The 22,595-nt window shown below is 48.5% G+C and overlaps 1 protein-coding gene across 1 annotated transcript in view; it reads left to right on the forward strand.

Annotated features, from left to right (window-relative positions):
• Positions 1-22,595, forward strand: part of ZRANB1 (zinc finger RANBP2-type containing 1) — a 245,816-nt gene that overhangs the window by 164,115 nt on the left and 59,106 nt on the right. Inside the window, exons 8-9 of the mRNA XM_078644031.1 lie at positions 1,310-1,439; positions 18,918-19,147. Coding sequence (XP_078500157.1) covers positions 1,310-1,439; positions 18,918-19,147 — 360 coding nt within the window. The remainder of the gene's footprint in view (positions 1-1,309; positions 1,440-18,917; positions 19,148-22,595) is intronic.

A 22,595-nucleotide genomic window follows, 5' to 3' on the forward strand; every position in this document is an offset into this window, starting at 1 on the left:
GATGATTGCGATGCTGTGTGGAATATGCTATAGACTGTAACTTGGACACGACTGACCGTGTCGGAGAGCGATGAGCAGTAGTGTGGCTCTTAGATTTCATGTCTGGAAGATGTGTATCATCTTCTTCGGGGACGTCCAAGCAATCCTTAATTGACATGCTGTTTGACAGCTGTCTGCTTTTTGGCAAAAAAAGTGGAACCTGCCCTAGAACGGTTTAAGGAGAGCAGAGCCAAGTGCTTTCTCTCAACGTAAATTGTCTAACAGATTGTTGAAATGGTATGGACCAACTCTTAACCAAGTGAGAATGGCAGTTGTACCTGAAGTTGGCACCGGACGTCTTCCAGCAATGGAGTGACCCCTAGCTCGATCTTTTTTTGCCCCTGGCGAACATGCATTGTCAACACTTATGCACCCTGGAGTTACCAAAGCGGCTCTCTATCAGACGCCTTCTGTCTAGAGTGGTGCTTGGTACTCATTACTGCCACTGCTTCCCATGCCCCAAGTTCTGAAGATCTGGAATGACTCAACCCAAGTCAACTGGCAGCGGATGAGACTGAGTTCCGAGAGTGGTACATTGAACTTCTGGGCATGAATATCTCTTCTCCGCACACATGGGTGGTGCTTATTTGCATCTCAGGAGCACTGCTCTAAAGTTTGAGGATCCAGTCTGGAGCTTGTGGAATATTCACAAGGGGAGGAATCTGCGAGTAGATAAGAGTATCCACCAGAAAGATGGTTTCCAAAGGTAAGTAACTGGTTATGTATGAAAATCCTTGCCCATCAACTAACCATTGTAGGCAAGATGATGATGATATTATTTGTACAACTGCACCATCCAAAGCATCTGAGTAGCGTGTAGTTGTAATTCACATGCAGCCACCCTACTTCATGCAAACGTGGCTCTGTCCTGCTCTTTTGTTTGCTAGTTTCCACTGCATATTTGTGTTTTATGCACTTTACTTTTCTTTCGCTCTCCATACAAACGCTCACCTGCTGTGTGAAAAACAATAAATAGACAATCGAGTCTACGCTCATGCGCAATGTACAAGAAGAGAAAGTAACAGCCCATCTAGTGACCCCCTGAGACTTATTCTCAAACGTCCGAGCCCAACACTAGATTGCGGGATATGTTAAATCTGTTAATCTACAGCACTGCACCCTACAAACGGATGCTTACAGGGCAGGTAGCATTTTCATTTAATTTACTGTGTGAGTGTATGTTCCTGGCTTCACCAATGTCCATTTTATTATCTAGCTAGCATGAAATGCTTTTCTGACTATTTATTTTAATGTTCTTGTCTCCCAACAGCCTGGGGCAAGTCTGGAGCAGACACATATCTTTGTCCTTGCACACATCCTGCGAAGGCCAATTATAGTTTATGGAGTGAAATATTATAAGAGTTTTCGTGGTGAGACACTGGGGTACACCCGCTTCCAAGGTAAGGCTTGCAACCCTTTGAGACGTTTTTGCTGTATAGTTGTAAGAATGTTGGTGCCATGTCTTCAGCCAGTCTCCCATTAATATAAACGTCCATTTTCATACACTTAACACTGGGGCCTACTCTGATCCTAAATGTTTTCAAATTTAACAGACCACCAAACTGATGCCCATAAAGGTACTTGGTTGAGCAGAAGTCCTGTATTAATAATTGTGTATACACATACACATTTTGCTAGGAAGCAAAAGTGTTTTCAGGTAGTAAAGGTGGTAGGGAGTGATCAAATAAAATGTGCACACAACTCAGCTGTGGGTGGGATGGACTGGAAATGTATCTCCATACTTGATCACAGCAGTATAAGGTATTTGCTTACTTGTTGAACACGGGGCGATCTTTTAAAGGTTTTTCCTACTTCTTTCTGAAGTGATGGAATAACCTGGGGTGGTTTGTGACTACATACCTTGGATACGTAGCTATACAAGGCTTATCTTATGGTCCGTCTTTTTTTTTTCCTTTTTCCTTTTATAAAATATTTGTTTTCCTTTACCATAAACAAAACAATACAAAAAGTGAGATGAAAGTACGATGATCTGCAATGGAATAGTTATGTTAAAGTATTTTAAACCAGTGGATATCCTCAGATTTGCATGTCTTAAGTTATTCTAAGATTGAGACATAATTGATTGAATGTGAGCACAGGGTTCTGGAGATTGGAAATAGTCCCACAATGGGCCACATTTTCTTTTCTTTTTCTTGACTTGAAATGTTTTTATATAATGATTTTGTGTGGTGACCTTCAGAAATGGTACGTTTTTCTGCCTGGTACGATAGTGTTGGTTGTATTTGATTTTACAGGTAAATATGTGGGTGTCCAGGTTGATTCAAGCATTCTGGGCAACCATTGCAGGCTCTGCACTATAGGCTTAAGCCATTCTTTTCAGCCCCTCTGTTAGAATGTTGATGTCTTGGATGCATTTCAGGGGAGCTGCTGGCTGTAGGACACCAGTGAGCAGTGTTTCCATCATTCAGTTGGGTAATGACAGAGACTGTGTTGGTGGTTTTGAAGTAATTCCTGAAGGTATTCAGGAACTCTCTCTTTTGTACCAGGTTAGAGTTTTACTGGTGTGGGTTTTTAAAATACACTTGCTGTCAGAAATAAATTATCTTATGTCTGCAAATGTATTTGGGTTGTGAATTCGTCCAGCCGGTTGTTGGTTTGTCTTGAACTGTTGACTTGAAGAATATGATCTTTGTTTTCAATTAAATAATAACTTGATTTCGGCCTCTAGGGCCATAAAAGTGCATAATTGAACATCACAACAATAGAAAACATAAAAAGGGTAAGCACTTGCATTTATATATTCCATGTATCAAAGTAACCTTCCAGGAACGGGATTCTCCTGCTTCTACAAAGATGTGACAATTGTAACGCAAGTGTCCTCATACACCATTAAAATCGAATAAAAGCACTCATTTAATAAAAACACGAGTTAAAATATTTACAGAGGTTTGAGAATACGGACAAATATAACCTAAGACCGAGAACCATAATCATGTTTGCACTAAGGTGGACCTTTGCAGTTCGTACACATAGGTCTACCCAGTGTAGTTCTTAATCAAACCCTGCCATATGTGCCACATATGGTTTAAGAAGTTTGACACGGCAAACACAGTTGGGGGGGTGCGTGTCATATTTTAGAACTCCGTACGCCTCTAAATGGCGCATTTGTATAAAAATATATACTGTTTTATTTTTAGAACCAAGCAAGCCTGGCACAGGTAAGCATTAAATACTTTTCAGTGATAAGTTACTGGCTATAGAACTATTTGAAAATGCAATAGAAATTGTACTTTGTTTGATTTACAGGGGATGCAGTAAGTTGCAACTCTTGGCAAATGCAGTACATTGAAATTATTAGGCCTTTTCAGTAAATTACAGGTAAGTTACTTTTTATGTTATTTTTCTAACTATGTGCTGGATACCTAGATTCAGCACTGGGACATTTCATGGAAACAGGTAAGTAATTACATTTTGGTTATTCACATAATTTTTAAAGAATATTCTTAGATTTCAAAACTCCACACTTAGACACTTTTTGGAGCAGTACATTGAAATGAATAGGCTTTTTCAGTAAATTGCAGGTAAGTTACTTTTCACGTGACTTTTCTAACTCTGTGCTGGATACCTAGATTCAGCACTGGGACATTTCCTGCAAACAGGTAAGTAAACACGTTTTGGTTATTTGTATGATTTTTAAATAATATTTTTAGATTTCAAAACTCAACACTTAAACTTTTTGGAGAAAAAGTGTCAATGTTATCCTATGGAGGGAAAACAGGTTAACGGTTCACAGGTAAGTAATCGTCTGTGGGAGTTAAGGTTCTGGGCCTTGGCACAAGTGCATAAATTCTGAATGATCCCAACCCTTTCACTGACTTCTGGAACTGCGGATCTGATAGCCTGTGTCGGTATGATCTTGCTGACCAGGAGTGACATCTTCATCTGGAAATGGCTCAGACCATCTTCTCCCTCTGGTAGACCTTTCTGCAAACCACAAGAATGCACACAGTTCCTTCAGTTTTCGTTGCAGGGAGCCCTCTGAGGAATTTCTTTCTTAAGTTGACTGGCCAATGAGGGTGTGCTCTACAGAGGTCTTGCGTCTCGTCGGCTCCAGCAGCCTTTCCGAATGTACCTCCAATCCCAGTTGTTGGGTTCAAGGTGGGGTGGTAGCCAGTTCTGCACTCCAATTTCCAGGGCCTCCACCTTCATGTCCAGACACCTGAGCACCTTTATTTGCTGCTCTTGAAGTTGGTGTTCTTCGAATGGTAAGACCACCTCATTGCCTCGTGTGCAAATGAGAACGCGGATCCCTAATAAGAACACTTGTTGCCGTTTTGTCTTTCTTTTGCCAGTAAGATTCCATTGCAGCCATTTCAGCGTTCATTTCCATTCCTGCCAAACAATGTTTAAGTTTCTGGTTGTTTTAAGCTTTTTTAATGGGCTTCCATAACTTTTCCCTACACCTTTTTGTAAAAGTCCAAATAAAATGAATCGCAAAATCCAAAATAAGGAAAACAGGACTTTAGTTTAAGAGAGCACAGTGCTGCTCAATCCAGGTCTCAGAGCAGAGTGACCAACGAGAACCACAAGAGATTCCAATTCTAATTGGAATTATAACTAACTGAGTGGCAGGTGCCAGGATTAAAAGTACACAGGAATTTAAAGGGAAAGAAAATGAAAAAATAGAATCACATTGCAACACATTTCTCCCCTAAGGAGAAACTAAGAAGTACCATTAACACATTTGGTAACACGCCTGACATTCCATACTTTACTATCCTGGGTGACAACACTATTGCGATTGACTTTAACAATCTTGATAGGTTTACCAAATTTCATTTCACCTTTATGTACAATGCCAGGCTTTCGTATTCTGACCCATTCTTTACGTTCTCTTTTTGGGGATTAATAATTTTTTAACCTATGCTGATTTTCGTGCTCTATTTTAATCTGTATTTGTCTTTTATGATTTTATTTTTAAAATCGCATAAAGAATATATAGATTGAGATGTTTTGGCAGTGAGATGGCTGAAAACACTGGTTGAAAAAGCTTTGGGAAGTGATTTCATTTATGGGTTTAGCTACAGTATTTACTCTGATCTGATCTTTGCCATGTTAAATCTCTCTTCCATCTTCATTCTTTGCTATAATGTACTGTTGCAGTTATGGGGTAGTCTTGCTAAATGTGTATTACAGCATTTCATTTCTGATTTTCCTCATTCCAGAGACAGCACCCAGCAGGTGATCTTGAAGTGTCATGTGTCACCTGGGTGGGGCGGGAGGGAGAGAAGAGTGGTCCCCCCCCCACCCCTGTCACATGGCCATATGATCCAATGGCTACTTTCAAACGCACCTAGTGGAATGAGATCAGAAGGCAGGTTATTTTTGGCGATCAGAATTTTGACCACATAGTTTATGAAAATCCATACCACAGCTTATCCTCAACTGGAGTCTCATGCTGAAAGCATATGCTACTGAGTTGATATTAGTGGACTTATAATTTGATAGCGAAGTCTAGCCGCAGATTCCTTAACTTAGAATATCCCCAGGCGCAGCACCTCTGCGCGCCGGAGGGCGACGCCGCTGGGGTCTGCCTTGACGTCGTCCACGGACATGACGGAAGCGGAGCCATATATGCTCCTCCTGGTGCGCTGACGTCAGTTTTCTTCTTTTTCGTGTCTGAGCGCGGATCCTGGAAAACCAACAGTTCCCTGGCCCGGTTTTTGGGCCTTCTCGACACCCTCGGTGTCGTGGGAACAGTGTGCAATGCCTTCCGACTTGAAGGCTTGCGAAGCCTGTGCGCGTCAGATGTCTGTCACTGACCCGCACCTCATCTGTATGTGGTGCCTCGGCGTGCACCACGACTCCAAGGTCTGTGACGCCTGTCGGAGGATAAAACCAAAGTCCTTGAGGGAGCGTCGCATGAAATTTCTGGCCCCACGGATGTCCAGTCCGGCTCCCTCCCGTCACCGCTCTCCCTCTCGGGATCGGGCTCGTTCCTGAGGTCGCTCCTGCGACCGCCGTGCGACAACAGGTAAGCGTAAACACAGGCGTCGCTTACGGAGATCTTCTTCCAATGTCCGTGCCGCTGCCGCCCATTCTTCTCGCACTATGCCGGGTAAGAGCATACGGCAACCTCATCCTCTGTATACACCCTTTCCGGGTGTTGGGCAACGCATGCCCAAATGGAGGCTTATTCTAAGGCACTCAAGGCTTGTTTTGAGTCGCCCTCTCTCCCTAGTGCGCCTTCGGATCCCACAGAGGTAGCATGCACTCATGCCGGGTCTTTAACTGCGGACGTTTCCCTGGCACCGGCTGTGTGCATAGACTCCGATTCTAGAGCCGGCGCAACACCATTAAGCCAGGTCCTAGACCACAGCCCTTCCCGTCAGTCAGCGCATAGCCCTGTGCGGCTTCCTGTGCCGACATCTGAGGCGTCGCCGCCGGGTACTACACCACTCTCAATGCCAGGTCCGGCACCTAGTGCTCCACCCAGGAAGTTGGCAGTGGGATAGACGTCCGTCGGCGTCCCGGTCGAGTCCTCTGTGGAGGTCATCGACGTCCAGGCGACTCCCATCTGGCGTTGATTCCTATTCCTTTGATGGTTACTCCTCCCGACTCTTCGGGCGCCGATGAGTCTCTGCGCGGCGTCCGTCGATGCCGGTAATACCATTTACGCCTCTCATTTGCAACCTGATGCTTCCCTGGACTCCCCAGATAATACCATTTATGCCTCCTCATTTGCAACCTGATGCTGACTCCCCAGATCAAGGAGCCAGAGTGCAAGTACCCTGTGTTGCCTGGCCTTCGGGTCAGTCTCCCGCTCCTCCACACCTCATGCCTTGTGGCAGGCTTTGCCTTCAACCGTCTCCTACACTGTTGCCAACTACACGGATGGCGACTGAATCTAGTGCTGCCTTTGCCCGCGCTATGTAGAGGGTCGGCTGCTCTACTCTGCTTTCAGCCTCCAATGGTGCCTCTACTTTCGGATCCTTTATTGGATCTGCTCCATTAGGAGCCAATCAAAGTAGAACCTTTGCTGCCCTTTGAGGAATCTCTACTTGACGTTCTGCGTGGCGCATTGTCAAAACCCTCTTAGGGTGACCCTGTTGATCGGGCTATTGCTCGTAGGCATCGCCCTGCTCCAGGTGATCCTCTTTCCCTGTCTCTTCACCCAACAGCTCAAGCCTAGTTGTTCAGGCTGCTTTTAAATGTACAGTCTTCACCCACATTGCCATTGTTATCTCCCACCAGGGAGTCTCGGTGGCTGGATGATTGTGGTCGCCGGCTTTTCACCTCTGCCAGCTCAGGTGTCCGGGCTTTAAATACGGCCTGTGTATTTGCGCGCGCATCCTCAGCTCTTTGGGACTCAGTTGCTAATCTTCTCCCTTCTATTCCGGAAGGGCCACAAACAGAATTGCTTCGCCTTCTGCTGCATGGCAGAAGCATGGCTCGGTTCTCTCTTCCCTTGATACATCTGACTCTGCGAGGGGTCCTTGCTCGCGCTGTGGCTTTACGTCACCATGCTTGGCTGCCCTACAGTCGCTTCCCAGATCATATTCGGGATGCCCTCAGATCTGTAGTTCAATGGTGTGAATCTCTTTGACCACCACGCAGATTCAGTGGTCTTCTGTGTCTTGCCCAGCCTGCAGTAAATCTTGGTGCCATATTCTATGCCTCCTTTTACGGCACCCACCCTGATGCACTGTTTTGTTATGGTGCCGGTTACTGCTCATGGCTGGTTAGCCATTTTTATGTTCGTTCAGTACAGCCATTCGGCTGTTTCTCTTGTTCTGATTTTTATTTACTTATTTATTTTTTTCACTTCAGTCCTCTGATTGTGTGCTTAGCCCAAGAGGATAACTCTATCGGGGAATAGCCTTACCCTGTGTGGTGTTTTTGCTGGCATTAGGTTCTGCCTTCTTTTTTTTTTTTTTTTTTTTTTAAACATATTTTTATTGCAGAGTTAGAAACCACAGGATACAAACAATCAACCCGTGCCCCCGCGTCACCCCACTGTCCAATAATAAATCCAAACTGTACACAGCCATTCAGCCCGCATCCCGGAGGCCGGGCGGCATGTTGATCCAAGCAATAGGAGAAAATCACAGTGCAAGTCCCACAGGGACCATGGTCGAAAAGCCATCGTACGTATCTGCTTTTTACCCCCCCCCCCACAACAAAATCTCCGTCGGCCATCCCAAAACTAATGCAGTAACATCCCGCGCTTCGGGGCTCCCCCTAAGCGCCCCCGCCCCAACTCGCCTGGCCGCTCCCCCAGCCCTCCCCCACTGCCACAGCACGCAACCTCCCTAATAGAGCCTAGGCACCCAGGCTAGCCACCCCCTAATGGCTTCCGTCCCACCCCAAGTCCCATAAACCAGTCCCCCCCAAGGCCCCCCCCCCCCTGGCAACTGCTAGGAGTACCCCTCGCCCTGTCGAGTTGGATGGATCTACCACAGCGCGGAAATTAGCTCTTCTGTGTGCGCCCCGTGGTGTCCACCGGCTCAGTTCTCTCCATCCCCGTCATCCACCATAGAGTCACGCAAGGCCTGCACCACCTGCTCCCATGCACGCGCCGCGTCCAGAACCCTCTCATTCCCCAACTTAACAGCCTGTTTCATCCGGAGCACTCTCTCGCAAGCAGACCACCGCAGCAATTCATTCCTCCACCTACGCAGCGAGGGCCCCCCCCTGGACTTCCAGTGCCACGATATCTCCCTCTGCGCCAGTATCAGACCCAGGTCAATAAATTTGCTCGTCACCTTGGTGCGTTTGGTGTGCGGGAACCAGAGCAACAGGCACGCCGCCATATCAAAGTCCACCTCCCTGGCAGATACTTCATTCAGGAGTTCCCCTACCTCAGCCCAGTAGGTCCCCAATTGCGGGCACCCCCAAAACAAATGATCCATGTCCGCACCCAAAGACGAACACCGTGGGCATCGGGCATCCGGCACCCGGAAGTACCGCTGTAATTTCTCCGGGGTTAAATAGGCCCTATGAAGCACATAGAAATGCACTTGTTGAAAGCGCGCATTTCTCGTGCCCTTCCACGTACGCCGCAGGATGTGTCCCCACGCCGTATCCGGTATGGGGCGGCCCACACTCTCCTCCCATTTAGACTTGAGCCCCAGGAGCGGCTCCAGACCCTCATGCAGCATCCTATTATGGAGGCACGTCACAGCCTTAACCGTACCAGCTGCCATCACCACATATTGGCACGCCATAGTCGTCGTTGGTTCTACGAGCCCCCCTTTCCAGTGCTTCTGTACGGCAGCCACCACTGCCGCGTGTAGGAGGAACCCCCCGTCAGGCAGCCCAAACTGGTCCCGGAGCACCTCAAACGGTGCCAACGCCCCATCTATGTACAGGTCGCCCACCACCTGCAATCCCATCTCTTCCCAAGCCAGCAACGGGGACCAATCACCCCCGTGCGGCAAGGCCGTCAACATGCTGATCGGAATCTCCGGTGCATAAGGCCGCGAAGCCCTCGCTCTCCGAAGGCACCTCTGCCAACACAAACGGAGCGTCCTTTCCTCCACGGTGAGGGCCCGCAACTCAAGCCTCTGCTGCATGATAATATAGGACAACACATGGCGTTGCATCCCCCGATCCCGGTCCTCCTCCGGACCCCTGAACACCCTAGCCACGTTCTGTGTTAGAACCTGCAGCTGTGCCGCTAGGTAATACAGCTCAAAGTCAGGCACAGCCATACCCCCTTCCATCTTCGGGCGGAGGAGCGTGGTCAGGGCCACTCTACGGCGGCCATGCCCCCACAGAAAGCCAATAATCATCGACCTCAGGTCTCTGAAGACCCCTTGGGGAATCCATATGGGCAGCGTCCGGAAATAATAGAGAAAGCGGGGGAGTGCCACCATCTTCAGAAGGGCAATCCTGCCTAGAACCGTCAGCGGGAGGGTCGACCAGAAAGACAAGCTGCCCCGCAGTGCCCGGACACAACGACCAATGTTGCCCTCCAATAGGTCCGCGGTAGCGTGGTAAATGCGAACACCCAGATAGGTGAAACAAGATGGTTCCCACACCACGTCCAAGTCTCCGTCAGGAGCAGGTGAACCCGCTCGCAGCGGGAACACACAAGTCTTCGCCCAATTGACCTTAAGGCCCGACAGCCGGCCGAACTCCGACAGCAGCTCCATAGCACCGGCCAACGCCCGGGAGGTGTCAGCCAGGTACAGGAGCAAGTCATCCGCATAAAGCGATATATAATGCCACTGCTCGCCCCTGGCTATCCCCAAGTACACGACACCCGACCTCGCATGGATCGCTAAAGGTTCCATTGCCAGAGCAAACAACAGGGGAGACAGAGAGCACCCCTGCCGCGTGCCCCTGCCCACCGGGTACGCCGCAGACACCAGGCCGCCCAAACGTACTCTCGCCGTCGCCGATGCATACAAGACCCTTGTCCACCTGCGGAACCCCTCGCCCATACCAAACCTCTCCAAAACTCCGTCCAGGAACGGCCATTCCAAACTATCAAAGGCCTTCTCGATGTCTACAGATAGGACCGCAGGGGCACCCTCCCCGTCCAAGATGGCGTCCATTATCCCCACCAGTCGGCGAACATTCAGCGCCGTGCTCCTCGTGGGTATGAACCCGGCCTGGTCCCTATGTACCAGGCCCGTCATATACGGGGCCAGCCTGGTGGCCAGTATCCGGCTCAGAATCTTATAATCCACCGTCAGCATGGACAGCGGGCGGTAAGACCGCACGTCCGCTGCGTCCCGGCCTGGCTTCAGGAGCGGCACAATCAAGGCCTCCCGCATGGATCCAGCCTCGAATGCTTCAGCATACACCGTCAGCAATCTGGGTGTCAAAATATCCGCATACAGCTGATAAAATTCAATCGGTAATCCGTCCACCCCGGGCGTTTTGTTGCGGGCCATATGCTTTATGGCCGCCCGTATTTCCGTGAGCGTTACCGGGCCGCCCAGTTCCTTCGAGTCCTCCTCAGCAAGGACCGGAAGCTGCCTCTCCCCCAAGTATTCCACAATGTCCTGGACCCCCACCTCCAGCTGACTCTGGTACAGTTCCTCATAGTACCCCCTAAAGCACTCCAATATCGCTGCCTGGTTGTACACCATCTCCCCCTGCTCAGTGCGAATGCCGAGGATCGGGGAGCCCCTAAGTTCCGGGTTGGCCAGTCTGGCCAAGAGGGTACCCACCTTGTCCCTTTCCGCATGCGCCCTGACGATATACTGCTTATAGTCATAGCATCGCAAACGTTCCGTCTCAGTGGCAACCACCTCCTTCGCTTCTAATAGCTGGGCTTGTAAGTCCGGTCTAGCCGGCCTGCGGCGCTCCAGGTCCCTCAACCTATCTTCCGCTGTCACGAGGTCATTCAACACAGCCGTGCGAGCATTCGAGAACCTGCCCAGACACACTCCCCTCGCCACCACTTTCATTGCATCCCATTCAATGGACCTACTCGTGGCCGTGCCCGCATTCATTCCGAAATAGCTATCAATGCCTTGCCGAACCACGTCTTGGAAGACAGGATCCTCAAGTGTCTCCGGCCGAAGCTGCCACGTTGGTATAACTGAGCGCTCCCTCTGCCACTGAATGTGCACCAATAGGGGATTATGATCTGAGATAGTCCTAGCTAAGTACTCCGCATGGGAGACCAACGGAGCTAGGGATCCACCACAGAGCACCGAGTCAATCCTGACATGCAGGTCATGAAGCGCAGAGTAAAAGGAGTAATCCCTGGTCTCCCTGTGCCGCTCCCTCCAGACATCCAGCAGCCCCCACCTATCCTGCCAGTCCTTCCTGTGCGCGGTCAGCCTGCGCACCGGGGAGTCCACCAGAGGGGGATGGGACCTATCCAGAGCCACATCAGTAATCGAGTTAAAGTCCCCCCCTAGCACTATCGGGCCCGCCAGGAAGGAGGCTAACGCCCCTGAGAGGCTATCAAGATATCGAGCTTGATCAGTGTTTGGCGCATACACACAGCAGAAAACCACATCCCGGCCATATAACCTCCCCTCCACCGCCACAAACCGGCCATCCGGATCCACTACTTGATTCAGCAATTGAAAGGGTATCCCCGCCCTCACCCAGATCAGCACCCCCCTGGCATACGCTGAGTAGGTGGTGCCAAATACCTGGCCCCGCCATCTTTTCTGCAAGGCAGTACATTCCTTCTTAGTGAGATGAGTCTCCTGAAGCATAGCAATCTGAACCCCCCTGCGTACAAGATATGCATGGACCTTATGACGCTTCACCATAGTTCGCAGCCCCCGGACATTCTACGTTAGGCATTTCAGATTAGGTAATGTCCCCATTCCAACTTCGTACAGTCCAAATCAAATAACGAATGTTCATAACCCCCCCAGTGCAGTTGCCCCCCCCCAAACACACCCAAAACAGAAAAACTTCCCAAACCCCGCTCCCCAGGACAGAGCACACGAACCCAATGTCCGCCCCCATCCAAACCTTGAAACAACTTCTCACACTCATAACCCTGTGGTCTCCACCACAGGCGGCCTTAAGGGCCCAAGGGGGGTGAGTCACCGCCGACCTCAGCGAGCGGAGCCCACGCCCCGCGCCTCCATCCCTCTTGAAGCACAGATCCCCCCCTCCCGGCGTCCCGGCCCCCTATCAACAGGATACCACCCCACCATGAAGTCCCGATCTAGCTCAATCCAACCCAATGTCAGCCGCAAAAGATACCATCCGAGGTCTGTGGGGTCACCTCCGGCCCCTTCGAACTGTCCGCTTCTGAAAGTTCCTCTCCCGACCTGCCGCCTTCTCCTCCCGAGTCAGTGTCCGCACGTTCACTGTTCTGTTGCGACCCTGTAATGGCCGCCGTCGCTGCGAGAGCATCCCTCTTTTCCGCCGCCATTTGGGCCTCCCGCCTCTCCCGTTGGTGCCTGTTGCGGGATCGGATGCGTTGCGATTGTCTCACCCGGGGCTGCTTGGGCTCATCTCGCCTGCTTTTATGCGATCTGTCCGTACCCGCCCTGTACAACTCCAGCCATTGCCAAACCTCGTCCGGAGTCTGAAAAAAGTGCGTAGACCCATCCAACATGATCCGCAACTTAGCTGGGTAGAGCAAGGAGTACTGAATGCTTTCCTCCCTGAGCTCCTTTTTCACTGCCAGGAACGACGCCCGGTTTTTCTGGACCATTTGGGTGTAGTCCGGGAAGATCGTAACCCTACTATTCTCCACGTCATAGGGGCCCGACATCCTGGCCCGCTGAATGAGAAGATCCCGGTCTTTGTAGTGGAGGAGTCTCACCACCATCGGGCGGGGGGGGCGACCAAGCCCCGGTGGGCGGGCAGGTACCCGGTGGGCCCTCTCTAGCGTAAAGAAAGGAGTGAGCCCCTCCGGCGCCACCACAGTGCGGAACCAGTTCTCCATATAGGCCACTGCATCCTCCCCCTCAATCCGTTCCGGAAGGCCGACGACCTGCACGTTGTTCCGCCTATTGCGGCCTTCTGCATCCTCCGCCCTCCGTTCCAACGCGTCCAACCGGGCCAACATATCAGTGATCTTATGTTCCGCGGCCACCACCGACGGTTTCAGGTCCAGCAATAGTTGGTCATGGTCCTTAACTTTGTCCGCTAGCTTCGCGTGATCTGCGCGCAGCAGCCCCAGGCCCACGGCCACTTGGGCGATGTCTTGGTGCAACACGTCCTTAGTCGAGGCGATCGCATCAAGTATGGCATCTAGTCACTGGTTCAGCCGTTGGTCCCGATCGAGCTCCGAGGAGGGACTCTCGCCCAGCTGGGTGGAAGGTGCCGAGTCCCCCTCAGTGCATCCCGCGGCCATCGACCCACTCGTCGACGCCATTCCAGGGTGCTGCGTCACAAGTCCAGGAGCTCGGTTACCGTCAGCGCCCGTGGGCAGCACCGGTCGCCGGCAGTGCAATGTCTCCACCGACACTCACAGGCACAAGAGCCACGGCCTGCGACGCCCACTCCACTCGGCCGCCCCCACGGGAGCCTGAGGGGAAGAGGAGAAGTCCCAAGACGGTATCCAGCTAGGGTCCCCAAGCTCCGGACGAGCCAAGGCAGCGCACCACGGCCTCAGATCACAGTCCCGCCGACCCTAGCGCCCCAGTCAGCGGCTTGCCGGATCTCTCGCCAGGATCCCTCGCCAGTCGGCGACAACTCGGCTCAGGGCTGAAGTTCGGGGCCTTCCGACCTCCCCGCCGCCATTTTCTTCGCACCCTCGGCAACACCTCAGCCGCTGCTTCAGCACGGTCTCCTCGGGGGCGGCAGTCCCCCAGCAGTTCATCAAGTGCACCCAGCTGTCCCCTCACACTTCAGAGGGCAGGAGAGTCGTCTCCGGGCCGCCCAGGGTTCCGAAAACAGGAGAATTAGCGGGATCCTGCGCGGAGCTACGAGCTCACGCCGCCATCCCGATCGGCGTCCAAGCCACGCCCCCTCATTAGGTTCTGCCTTTGCCTTGGTATGCTCCTGTGGAGTCTCCTCGTGGACAACCTGCTGGGAACCACTTGTTTATTCCTACAGTGATCCTTGTATGGTATTGCTTAATGCATGTCTGGTTTTGTCCGTCTGCGGTGCATCGGACCCTGGCATAGGTTACATTCCGTAAAGTGTCTCTCGCACACCTTGCGGGATACCTTGTGTTTGCAGTTATTCACAACTGATACCCTATTACTTGTTATCGTTCTTATTGGTGCAACTCAGATGTCTGACCTCTTCAGGGTTTGTCCTTCAAGGCAGCGGATCAGCAGACGTTCTCTGCTATGCGTGGTCATGACTTCCTTCTGACCACTTATTACTACCACTACAGCGGTTTCCATATTCCCTGCTGTTTCCGTACGGGGGTTTCCACGCTTTACTTGAGTTCCTGCTGTGCACTCTCAAAGGGGCATGTTTTCCTAGGAATGTTTGCTTCTTGGGGACCGGGAACTTTACATTTGTCCTCCCCTTTTCTACTGTCGTAACAGGTTCCTTCACCCACTTTGTCTTGCAGGGGACTGTTCCTCTTGGACAAGGGGCATGGGTTCCTTCCTGTCCTGGACATTGTCCTACCCAGTTTCCACATGTCTGCAAGTAATCTTAACATTATTTCAACCTGCTCTGTGTTCTTACCAGGCAGATCCGTGCAGGTTCTTTCCTTCATGCGCTATCCATGGTTATTGACGCGCTCTGCTTGTACCACCAGCTCATATGTGGTATCCGGCTTGCTAGTGCCCTTTTTGGGCAGTTGCCTTCTTGCTGTTGTGCGCCTTTGAGCTGCTCACGCTACCCTACAGGAGGTCTCTGCTTGCTCCGTGTAGCTCCAGTGTCCACAAGGTATGCTTAGATACCTTCCGGTATGCTTAAGTACCTTCCGGTCTTCCCTCTTTTCTGTTGACGTTCATCTGCACGTCTTCGGCCCTTCACATGTTGTAACAAACCGCCTAAGTCCTGGCATATCTTCTGCCTTAGTACTACCGGCATAATGTGGCTGTGGATTGGCATCCTGCCAATGCTGTCACTTGTATCTTGCTGGTACCGGTTTCAACAGGGTTCCTTTATGCTGTAGTACATATTGGGCCGGTGTTCAATGTCCTTGTCATACCAGTTGCTGTCTCGCGAAGCTTTGCTGCAAGCGACACGCTGCATCCGGCAGATCTCTCAAAGCCTCCGTTCATCTCCACTTGCGAAGTCGTAACCTTCCTTTTTACCCCGGCATATCTAGTATATGGTTTCTTCTCCATGCTCAAAATGAAGGGTGTTCTACGCACACCTATATTCTTCCAATTAGTCTCTTTATAGTCAAAAAAGAGTTCAATCAGTGTGCAATGCCTGATGTTGTGTACCTAATCACACCTGGCTTAAACTAAAGGGGGGGCTAGCCTGCTAACCTGCCTGCTGGACTCAGGCATGCACAACTATGGATGATATACAATTGCATGTAGAAATCTATTTTAACACAATAATCAAAAGTACAATCTCAAAGTTTTGATAAATTTTTGAAACTTCTTTTACTCCAAAAAGTTTTTCTTGAAGTTCACAAAGTCTCAGCATTCTGATACCTAATTTACACAGTAAGTAAATAGTGAAAGTCAATAAACATAAACAGTTATTACAGCTTCGTCTTTTGTACTCTTAAGCCCAATGCATTTCGGGACTGATTTGTCCCTTCGTCAGGGGCGACATCCACGTAAGTTCAAGTTTCACGCTCTGGTAATACAAAACGGGAGCAATGAAATTGTTTGCTTCGTAGGTGAAGCTTAGTGTAATGTCCAAACATATAATTGGGATATTCCAGTCCGTGCGTTCTACAACCTTCCTCACAAATGCCAGTAGTCAGGAGTCCCGTGACCCAACAACTATTTACTTACTGTTTAAATTAAGTATCAGAATGTTGATGCTTTGGGAACTTCTAGAAAAACTTTTTTGAGTAAAAAGTTTCAAAAATGTATCTTTTGCTTGTGTTAAAATACATTTCTACAAACAATTGTGTATCATCCATAGTTGTGCATGCCTGAGTCCAGCAGGCAGGTAAGCAGGCTGCCCCCCTCTTAGTTCTTCTCCATGCTGGCATTTGCTGGGTAAGGGTCAGCCACTTGCCACTGCTGCCCCACGTGCCTTTGCCGGTATGGGTTACACAGGGTTTTTTCCACTGTTTTGCTTGGTCGCCACCTCGGATCTTGTGGAGCCTTCAAACCCTGGGTTGGATCATTCCCTTTTTTAAATTATGAACTTTTCGCCATGGGTATTCTGGCTCTGTGCTTTCCTTCTCTCAAGCCGTTATACACAAAGGGGTTTACGTGCTTTTATTGACTGCTTCTAGTGCCTTTGCCTCCCATTGCTTTTCGCTCTCTTTAGAGCTTGATGTATCTGGTAGAGACATAGTCTAGCCGCAGATTCCTTAATGCTCGCTCGTCCTCCCCATTATGCAAGGACCTTTTCAGGTTGGGGCTTTCTATCCTCGCCTCCCTTAGGTTGGCTTGCTATTTTACAAAGTGATATTCTCTCACTTCAACACAGACTGCTTCGTTCTGTTTCTCTGCTCCATCCTGCCCATTCTCTACATTAGGCGGTATGTTAATAGCTCATGTGTTCTACATTGCCTTGTGGTGTTTGTCACCCCTCCAACTTTTTCCTTCAGATCCATTGGCTCTGTACTTTTATGGGTCTTTTGGTTGGGGTTGCAACGTCTCTTTCTGGTGACGTCTTGTGGTGTACTCTACTTAATCGTGTGTCCCGGACTTGTTCCCCTTCACGGTTTCACTTTCTGGATTGGGACATTTTATCCTGTGCCAGACTGTTTTTTCCACATCCTTGTCTCCCTTTCACGTTGATTGAGCCTTCGCTTCTGCTGGATGGCTTTTCAGAGCACTGCTCTGTCTCGCCTGCCAATTTCTTCTCGCTTCATCATTTTTGCACACTGTTTCCATATTCTCACAGTTTTATCTTTTGGTGAAGGCTCTGCGTTCTGGCGCGGAAAAGTTTCTCAGACGAAAACTGACGTCAGAGCGCCTGGAGGGGCATATATGGCTCCGCTGACGTCCTGTTCATGGAAGACGTCGGGGCAGAGCCAGGCTGCACCACCCCCTGGCGCGCAGAGGTTCTGCTGGGGAAAGTTTTCTGGATCCAGTCTGACGCCTGGGGATATTCTAAGTTAAGGAATCTGCGTCTAGACTATGTCTCTACCAGATACTTTGTTACCGAAGGTAAGTAACTCGCTCATCTGGACTTGGATCAATACCAGGTGAGTATATGCTTTTTCTAACTGCTGGGTCCATTTGCTTATTTTAAACAAAATCTGTAACCTCAGACTGTGGACCATACCTTTGACTGAAACCCTAATGTGGATGCCCCAATTTCTGCTACATTTGTGTGGTTTGTTAATCCACTCTCTCAGGTCTGCACAGGTTCATTGGTCTTCGCAATCAAACGAAACCTAAAGGTTTGTTTTCCGTAGCCCATAGTATCGTTTAACTCTATTACTCCAAAACTCTGAATGGCTTTGCCAAATAACTTGTCAGGCTATCAATCTATTTGAAAAGGTATTTTACATTGCGACTGATGGGCTAGTGTTTGAGTGTGGCTGTGTGTGAAACAATATCCCAACTGAGCTTTGCTGGACCCACGCAAGTGTTTGACAGGCTGCACAAATCTCATGTTCCAGGTTCTAGTTTCAAGTATGTGTTAATTGCTGTGACTTACATATGTATGGTGTATTAGCCTTTCTTTAAATAGTAAAGTGCATTGCTCTCTCCTTGAATTTGGGGTATACTAGAATACTAAATGGAAGTGAAAGCAAAAGCAGAGTGTTTAGGAGAGCAGCAAGGCTGAATACATACTTTGGAAAGCCTTTAGACTAAAGGTGCAGGAGACATTAGAATAAGGAACATCGATGGCACAAGTAGAGGATTCTTGAGAGAGTGAGGATTGTAGCAAAGGTACTTTACTGTTGGTTAGACTAAAAGTGAAAAGGCAGACATTTGGTAGACTATGCATAGGTTCAGGGGAGTTTTGAAAGAGGTTCAATTGAAACAGTTTGGATGGTGCTTTGTATGAGATCTCATTGAGATGGCATAGGTTGCTGTGGAGAATGGATAGACTGGTAGGATTCATATGCTGTGTTTGGAACTGACTAACCTCATGGCACATGCAAAAGGGGTGAGGGTCTTGGGAAGAGGTTGGGCTGACATGGGTGCATGGTATTTTGGCAACAGTTTACATTAATAGCACAGAGATGGGAGCTTTTGGAAGAGGTTAAACAGATGTAGTTGGAGGCTGCTCGAAGGAGAATCTAGATTGGGTGCATTGCGAAGATTTTAGATTGCAATTGCATAGGTTCATTGTCTGTTTCAGGAGAGGTGGCACAGGTTGAGGGTGTTTTATGCAACAGTTAAGCTTCACCTGTTTGCTGAAAAGAGATTGTGAGGAGGCTGGGTCTGACATTCTGTTTGTGTCCCCTCCTCCAGGAGTCTACCTGCCTTTGTTGTGGGAACAGAGTTTTTGTTGGAAGAGTCCCATCGCCTTGGGCTACACTCGGGGGCATTTCTCTGCTCTCGTTGCCATGGAGAACGACGGCTTTGACAATCGAGGTGCTGGTGCTAATTTGAACACAGATGATGATGTGACGATTACTTTCTTACCATTGGTAGACAGTGAGAGGAAACTTCTGCACATACACTTCCTCTCAGCTCAGGAGGTGAGTATACTTGTCACCGGTGGCTACTTTTTTTAAACTGCCGGATGACTCTTCTTGTTGCTGTCCTCTTGGGAGTAACAAGATTCATGTTCTGGTGACTGCGTCCTTTATTCCCCCCAAAATCATTCTCTAATTTTTATGTAGATTGTTGTTTTAGGTGCTTTTTTCCTACCTGTATTTATCCTCCTATTGTCCCCTTACTGTACTGTTCTGTACTGCACAGACGTGGTTGATGTTTCTTATTCTGCTGTCTGTTCTCGTGCTCTTGTCGGTTCATTCTCTTTCTCTCATAGGGTTAACTCCTGCATCTTTTCAATCTCCAGGAGGCTAGTTCTTAAATGTCCCCATATTTGCATTGAGGGAGGATCACATAAAAATTAATTTGTATGTACATTGTATGTTTCTACAAGTAGTTGTTCTTTCATTTTCCAACCATTGAGTGTCATATAATCATTTAGCAGGACTACAAACTGCTCCGCAAAACTGCTAATTGAGCAGTTTCCACAGCACATGCATTTATATGTAAAACAGGATCATTACTACTCTCCCTTGCCACTCACAAGCTTACATCCTTAGCAGGTTCTCTTTTCCACAAACCTCTGTGGACTGACTGGTGTTTTCTTTATTTATGATAGTCACAGTGAACTGCAACTTACTTTTCTAGCACTAGTCTATCCAATCATAGTGAATGTGGCCTAGCATTTGCCATGTTTGTAGCTTTTATGGCAGGATCAAGAATGCTTTGTGTAGGAATGAAGTTCAATCTGTAATAGAGTAGGGAACAAAACAACATTAAATCAAGAGGTACCCAGAGCAGTGTCAGTTTTTCTGAGTAATTCAAGAGTTGCATTCATTGCAATTTTTTTCTTTTGTTTGGGAATAGTCCTAGGCTGTACTTAGTCTGATGACTTAAGGAGTCTGTTTATTGGCCATAAACAAGTCTCAGTCCTAAACCATGGAAAGGCTGTTAATCCAGCTTCTGTCTGTTCTGAATCACTGGCCTGAATCAGTTCAACATCATGGTGGTGTTCATTGGTATTGTAGGAGCCACAGCTTCATGGCTTTTGCACTAAGGCCATGGGCAGTATTTTCCATTTGTCATAAGACTAGCATTACAAATGCTGGGTGGTACATCTTGGTCTGACCATAACCCTCTGAGAATTAACCGAACTACCTCGGTGCAAGTCTTAACAGTTTTAAAAGGTTTATTACGAGTCTTGCATAGACCACTGTCCTAAAAGAGTGCTACCTCCGTACTTGACCTTGTTTTACTGTTGTCCTTCAGTCATTTTGAAATCTGATCTGAAGTTTACAATGAACTTTCCAAAATCCTTTATTGTACCATCCATTAAGAGTTCAGTTCATGAACAAAGCCTTGTTCCCAGATTAAAATATTGACTTCCAGTACACTACGTAGCAGTTCCTTCATTACACCACAAGGACAGACTAATGGTTGTAGAAGTCTATCTGTTAACATGCATTGAAACTGTTCAATTCTTCACAGTACAGGTGTGAGTTGTTGAGTGTTATCTACCTGAACACTAGGATCACTTGCAAAGTGTCTGTCATTCCAGTCCCCTGTTAGAGTACACTGCTAATCTGCTTATAGACTGCCTCTTATTTCAATCAAGACTACTGATCTTATCGAGTTAAGGACTTCTCAGAATTTGCTTTCGGGGACACTCTGGGGAATCATACGAAAGGCAGTAATTTTTGCGCTTCGATATTTAATTCCTATAGTTGGGTCCAATATGGTTATACATTTTGTGGTCCATGAAAGTGGGCATCCTGCATTTAATTCCGCTATGTCAGCTGAGGAACCCGACCTCTACAAAAGTTATATACCCTATGTTTCGTCTTTTGTCTCACCTTACACAGGTGTTCAGTGATCAGATAGACCAATTTGGCAAATTTATTTACAGAGCCCATATATTCAAGCCAAATCAGATTCACCCTTATTTGTTAATCTCTGCCATCCTGCCCATCCCCTTGCCTCTAAGAGACATACAGTTAAGTTCGATATCCGGTGTGGCTGTAGACGCATGCTCTGCATAGTCCTGCCTTGCAGTGTTGGGTTCAGAGTTGTGCAACTTGTTTTTCTTCAAAGAAGTCTTTCGAGTCATGAGATAGAGTGACTCGTCCTCTCTGTGACACTGCGCATGGGCATCGACTCCTTTATTAGATTGTTTTCTCTCTGCCTTCTGGTTCGCAATTATGCGCATCTCCTCTGTGTTCAACTCCGTTTGAGTCTTCTGTCCTGTCCTGTCTTCGACAGCATAGTAAATTTCAATTGCGCTTTTCAAAACTGTTGCTGTTCAATAATCTTCGTTGGGTTGGACATCCATGTTGGGGTGCTGCCCAACTCTGGCCTACCTTTCCACGTGCACCATCGGTATGGAAGATGTGTTCCTAAAAGAATGAACACCTTTTTAGGTCTGCCCACAGTGTCACTCTACATATCCACACACTGACCTAAGCTAGGTTTGTAACCAACTGCGATGTGTGCAAATCTTTCCAATCCAAAAAGACACTTTGTGATTGAAGTGCATGTTGACTGGAAATGTCTAAACGCAGCGCGGACGATACTCTGGATATCATCAGTGAGGAGCACACCCAGGAAGAGCCAGAGTGAAGAGGAGGATATCCTTCGAGGAGATCCCAGGCTCCAATTTGAAGGAAGAGCTAAAGTACACACTGCCTCTTGGGCAGATTGTGAGTGCTACTGCCTCCAACCCTGCTCCACCCAAAGAAGTCTAAATACGTGCCCCTTACTCTTCTAGAGGTCACCAAACCACCACTGCCTTCAAGCCATGGTCGGATTCAAAAAGAGACTTAGGATGCCCCACCATCTGGACCAGCTCTAAAAACTGGTGTTAAACATAAGCCTTCTGCTTCAGACAAGACCTAATCGGAACAAGACCATTTTTCAAGTCTCAACTAAGCCTTCAGAACCGACCTGGCAACCGACTCATCTCCTTTGGTGCCGAAAAAGAAATCATCTAAAGCCTTGATTTAGAAATTGACCGAACTTAAACACTCGAAGCATTTTTGAATTTCTTTGTCTTTGGTTGCGCTAATTCTTGAAAGATGGGCATTAAACAGAGGAGGATCCACATTCAAGAAGGCAGAGGGTGAATGATAGCCTCACCTCCTCCTAAAAGGCAATTAACATTTGGGGTGGACTTGACCATTCCGGTACCTCCTGAAAAGAAGTCAAAAGACCAGGCTACAAGCCCTACGCATCCTCCTCCACAACCATCATCTCATCATCCTCCTTCTCCACATGAGGACCTTCTAGACCATACACCTGCAGGTTCCCCAACAGGGATTTAGGGGAACCAGATCATTGGGATGTTTAGGATACAGACCCCATAACGAACCAGATCTTTACCCAGCTAGCCCTTTACCACCAGAAGATGCTAGTGCTTAACCAGTAGTTGCCAGAGCA

The sequence above is a fragment of the Lissotriton helveticus genome, chromosome 5_1 (assembly GCF_964261635.1).
Source record: "Lissotriton helveticus chromosome 5_1, aLisHel1.1, whole genome shotgun sequence".
Taxonomy (NCBI): domain Eukaryota; kingdom Metazoa; phylum Chordata; class Amphibia; order Caudata; family Salamandridae; genus Lissotriton; species Lissotriton helveticus.